The sequence below is a fragment of the Rhea americana genome, unplaced genomic scaffold (assembly GCF_003343005.1).
Source record: "Rhea americana isolate MKP2758 unplaced genomic scaffold, rheAme1 scaffold_164, whole genome shotgun sequence".
Lineage (NCBI taxonomy): Eukaryota > Metazoa > Chordata > Aves > Rheiformes > Rheidae > Rhea > Rhea americana.
In genome coordinates this window covers 3803-8589 of record NW_028185750.1, presented here as the reverse complement: position 1 = coordinate 8589, position 4787 = coordinate 3803, and the positions used below count along the sequence as shown (strand labels likewise).

Genomic DNA, 4787 nt, shown 5'->3' with positions numbered 1-4787 from the left:
TTCATGTACGGATAGATTTTATGTGATAGAAATACACAACGTTGCACGTGAGCACTGTGTTTTCAGCATCTGCAGCGTTAGGATACAAACGGGGGTGGCCGGAGGGAGGCTGGCRGCGAGGCAGCGGAGCCGGCCAAGGGGGCCGGGGCTCGCAGACCCCCTTCGGCGGCGCTCCTCGCCGGGGGTCGCCCCCTTTGCTGCTTCAGCAGTGGATTCATTTCTGACCGTCTGCAGCGCCAGCGAGCGCGGCCCGCACCGGCTGCCCCCGCGCTGCGCCGTATCCCGGCTGCGGTCGCTGGCTTTCACCGACGACTTGTTCTCCACCAGCTTCTGCTTCCTTCTGGCTGCGCTGCCTGGTCATGGGGCCTGGCTCTGGCGAGTGAAAGCCTGAAAACTTGCTGGATGAAACGAGAGCAGCTTAAGCAAAAATCACTGTTTTAAATGCCCATTTTCCTGGAGGTGAGCTGTGACCTTCTTGGGACCGTGGCCAGTGGCACCGGCTGSCAGCGATCACGTCGTGTTGGCACAGGATCAAGGCGCTTGCATCGGCCCGCGGCGCCTCGGGGACGCGACCCAAGGGGCTACGGCTGCAGCGAAGGCTAAGGACCGTGGGACGGAGGGCAGAGGCCGCTGTTCGCGTTTGCGCAGAGGTTGGAGCAGCCCGTTGGGAGCCAGAGCTGCTCGGGGGCCGGGGAGCGCTCGGGGAGAGCTCCAGACGCCGGACCCCGGTCCCGAGAGCGGCCGTCTGGGAGGTGCCGCTTCGAGTCTCCCGCCGGTCTCCTGCTGCGGATACGTTGCTTACGTCCTTGTTCTGGCCCGGTTTCGGATGCTTTCCCCCCCCCCGGTGCGACGGGGACGCCGCTTCTCCGYGGCCGTGCAAACGGGAGCGTTTGAAACCCGCGCGGCTGAGCAGGCCGGGGGGCGGCGAGACGGCCTGGGATGGGCCGAGGAGCAACGCGGCGGCGCGGGCTCCTTCCTGCAGCTCGGCCAGCGCTCGCCTCGGCCGCCCGCTCGCCGCCTCTGCGCGCTGGCACGCGCTCGCCGGCCGCGCGAGACGAGGACGAGGACGAGGACGAGGAGGAGGCTGGTGGGGAAACCACCGTGTCCGACGTGGGGAAAGCGCCCGCAGTGCGCGCTTCCGGGCTCTTCACGCGCTGAGAGCGGTGGCGGTCGCAGGGGGACGGAGCAGGGGATTCAGAGCGCCCCAGGAACCTGGGAGTCCTCCGAACAGCCCCAAAGCTGCATAGCGCGAGGTATTTGCTAGCAGAAGCCCATCTACTGAGGGACAGGTCRTGGTAGCTATAATTTTTAAGGCACTTTGGCTTTTCCCAGAACTAGAACCAGCTTTTCCCTCCCAGTGCTCCAGCAATGTTGTGGAGAAAGCCCAGAGCTGTGCGATCTTCTGTCCTGCTGGTGTTTGGTAGAGGGAGTTGCAGGTGTCTCTCCTTCCCCACCGCTCTCTGCAAGAGTGAACAAGACATCTAGGGCCAGGCTGAGCGTTCGTCCCACCCTGGGCCCTGGGGGAGGATGGTCTCTACCTGTGCAGGGCTGTCATGGCGCTAGAGCTCCGTAGATGGTCCACCGCCTTGGTGTCTCCTAGTTGCTCCTGGTTCCACGGAGTCCGGCACACGAAARGACACGTATGGGCACTTCTTCGCATTGAGGCACACGAGTTTCTTGAGCGACGCTGTCTTAACTATCTCAAAGCCCGTTGCTCCGCCGAATGTGCTGGGTTTCCAGTACTCGGGGGAGCAGATGGGGTTTCCGAGAAGCCCCTTCAGGGAAAACGGAGCTCCAATCTCCACCATGCTTTCCCCAAAAATTGAGTTGGGCTGGGGTTTCTCAAGCAGCAAGCCCACATAAAACTCCAGGGCATCAATGTCTCCATAGAGCTCTTCCAGCTCTGCTGCCTTCTCTTCCTCTCCTGCATCAAGTGAACATCAGAGTGCGTTATAAGGGGACCACCCTGCAGCAAGGGCTGGCCTTGCTCGAGGTAACGGGGCCGTGGCAGCTCCCGTACCCACGCACCGGGGCAGCGCGCAGCCTCCCCGGGCGCTCGGTGCAGGGTGAGTGCTTGCATGGAGGGAAGCAGCAGCTCAGTGGCCACGAAGCCAAGCTCAGGCCGGTGGCGGCAGAGCGTGCCGGCAGCAGCCGTGCCGTCCTACCTGTTAGCTCCTGAAAGGACGCGTAGGGCTTCATGCCAAACCTCTTGCGGTACTCGTTGAAGGGCTGCAGCCTCAGCTGCCGGGACTCCTCGATAACCCCCACCGCCACTTTCAGGACGTTGGYGTTGATGGTTTGCCCTCCGCTGACCTGCAGGGCGAGAGCGCGCAGAGCGGCGCGCGTGGTCACCGCGGGCAGCGCGAGGAGGAGGAATCGCRGGACGGTGCCAAGAACGGGAACGTCAGCGTAGGCGCACGGAAAAAAGCCTCCATGCGATGGCAGCAAAGATCGGCGCCAGGCGCGGCGCTTCCCCGCGCGGGCTGCCGGCCCGGCCCGGCCCGAGACGCGCTCCGGTCCGCCCGCGCCCGCCGGCTCCCGAATCCACCGGAGCGCCTACGGCGCGTCCCAAGGCCCAGCCTGGCTACGCTGCTCGCGGGGAGGCGGCGCGGCGCTGGGAGCCGCCAGGCCGGTGTCTGAACGCGGCGCTCGGTGACGGGCTGAGCGTCCCCAGACAAGGTGCCGCTGGGAGGAGCGTGGACCGCGGGCGATGCCTGGGAGCAGAGCTTTGCCCGGGGGGAGGAGAGGAACCCAACGCTCCGCCGCTTGCCCCGCAGGCCCCAGAGCTTGCCACCCCCCGCCGGGCAGCGGAGCAACCCGGGCGCTCACGGCGTCGCCGCCAGCCACGCGCGATCCTCAGCGTCCCACCGCACCCACCACCGAGGGCAACAGGCCAGGCCAGCCCGGAGGAGAGAGCGAGACCTTACCCTGCCTGCAGTCTGCTTGGAGAAGGACTCCACCAAGGCCTCCACGCCATAGTCCGTGAGCATGGAGGTGTTGTAGAGGAACTGCTCGTAGCTGTACTCTTCCCCCTGGATGACGAACGAGTCCGGCATCAGCCCGTGCCAGTGGTAGAGCTGGTTGAACTCCACAGCGATGCGATTGCGGTACTGGAACTGCACCCCGAAGAGCAGCTCGGGGTCGAACTTGAGGCTCAGGAAGTACCCGCTGAGGTGCTGCACGTACTCTTCAATGACTATCTTAATGGTCTCCCCTAGGCAGGGGGCAAGAGAAGCAGACGTGAGCCGGCAGCAGCAGGAGAAGGGCCCTCGGGCCGCTGCCCGCCCGCTGCTGTGCGCAGAGCGAGGCTCCCCAGGGCCCCCGAGGARCCCCTCGGCGCCCCGTACCACCCGGGAGCTTGCCGAGCGTTGGCTTGCTGAGCTGGCTGGGAACTTTTTACACGAATTATTTTTTCACCAGTCGAAAGGTTGGTTTGCCAAAACCAAAATCGCTCGTGAGAAAGCTGACCTTGATACGCTTCTTAGAGATTAAAAATGAGCAGTTTCCAGCACGGTGACATGGATCATTTCTGGATTGTGGTTGAAAATGGCATTTCACGAGATTATGGTAGCTTTATAGTAGATCATTATAATGAAATAATTCAAAATTATGAGTTAAACTTTTGGATTGGCCAAAGCCATTTTTTTTTGTTTAAAAATTTGCATATGTTCTGACAAGTGACCTGTATTAATGAAGGATCAGATTTGCTGTGAGCTACCCACAGCTTGGACAGCGTCTCTGTGCTGCCCCTGCTAACACTGTCACAACAAATCAGGGAGRCAGCTCCTCCGATGAGCTAATGTCAGCCCGCCCCTCGAGGTCAAATCCTGTACGCAACAGTTTTTGAGGACACGTAACCGGTGCCACTTAGGAAAGGCCATGCTAAGCAGCAGGAGTGTCACGATAATGCCACAAGGCCAAAGGGATGCCAGATAAGACTGCTTCGCACGGCGAAGTTCTGGGAAACAAGCTGAAGTTAAAATAAGCGACAGGCGGAACAGCAGGACATTGTGCCAGGCTGAGATACGATCTCCAGGAGGCCGCCAGAGGAACTCCTTCACAATGAAAGCGAGACTGGCCACCACCCTCGGACCGGAGACCTGCGCGCACGCCCGTCCTTGGGAGCCTGCCCAGCAAGGTGGGACGCCCGGCCGCAGCGCGGGTCCTCACCGATGAGGATGAGGCGAGCCGTCTGGAAGAGCTGCTCGTCGCTCCACGTCGGATGCTCCTGCTTCAGGATGTCGCAGACGCGGTTGTGCTCGCGGAGCCAGAGCGTGGCGTAGAGGCAGAGCCCCGGCAGGAGCCCGAACACCTCCTGCCCCATGGCCATCTGCTGCTCCTTCGGCATGGCGGGCGGGTAGACCATGTGAACGGGGGCATCAACAACCGTCGGGGGGTACACCTCGCCATCCACCACCTTGGGGAGACGAGAGCGGGATGGCACAAGGGGGACGAGGGGACAAAAGCCTGCACRGCCAGGACCTACCTCCGCACGCGCGGCGCTGCTGCTCTCCGGCGCGGCACTGACGGGGAAAAACACCCCCCTCTTGCAGCCCCCACCACGTGACGCTGCTGGCAAAGCACCTAGACCCAACAGCTCTCGTCTGAGCAACGCTTCAAACAAAACCAGCCGCGGGCCAGAGGCGGCCCTTCGGCACGCGCAGGGCCTGCGGGTACCTGGAACTTGAGCTTCCCGTCCCTGAAGAGTCGCAGCTGGTGCTGGCGCTGCAGGTTGTCCCCATACAGGTGCCCGAGGTCCACCTAGAGAAGCAGCCCGGCGTCGCCCC

The 4787-nt window shown here is 62.7% G+C and overlaps 1 protein-coding gene across 1 annotated transcript; it reads right to left on the bottom strand.

The window, feature by feature from the left end:
• LOC146598355 (prostaglandin G/H synthase 1-like) lies at positions 1–4781 on the bottom strand. The gene is made up of 7 exons (XM_085300434.1): positions 4678–4781; positions 4487–4584; positions 4171–4417; positions 2928–3214; positions 2166–2313; positions 1539–1924; positions 1–1460 (listed from the first exon to the last, which is right to left on the bottom strand). The coding sequence occupies exons 3-6, from the start codon at positions 4364–4366 to the stop codon at positions 1560–1562; spliced, it is 996 nt and encodes a 331-aa protein (XP_085156560.1). The 5' UTR covers positions 4367–4417; positions 4487–4584; positions 4678–4781; the 3' UTR covers positions 1–1460; positions 1539–1559.
• Positions 4782–4787: the final 6 nt, after the last annotated feature.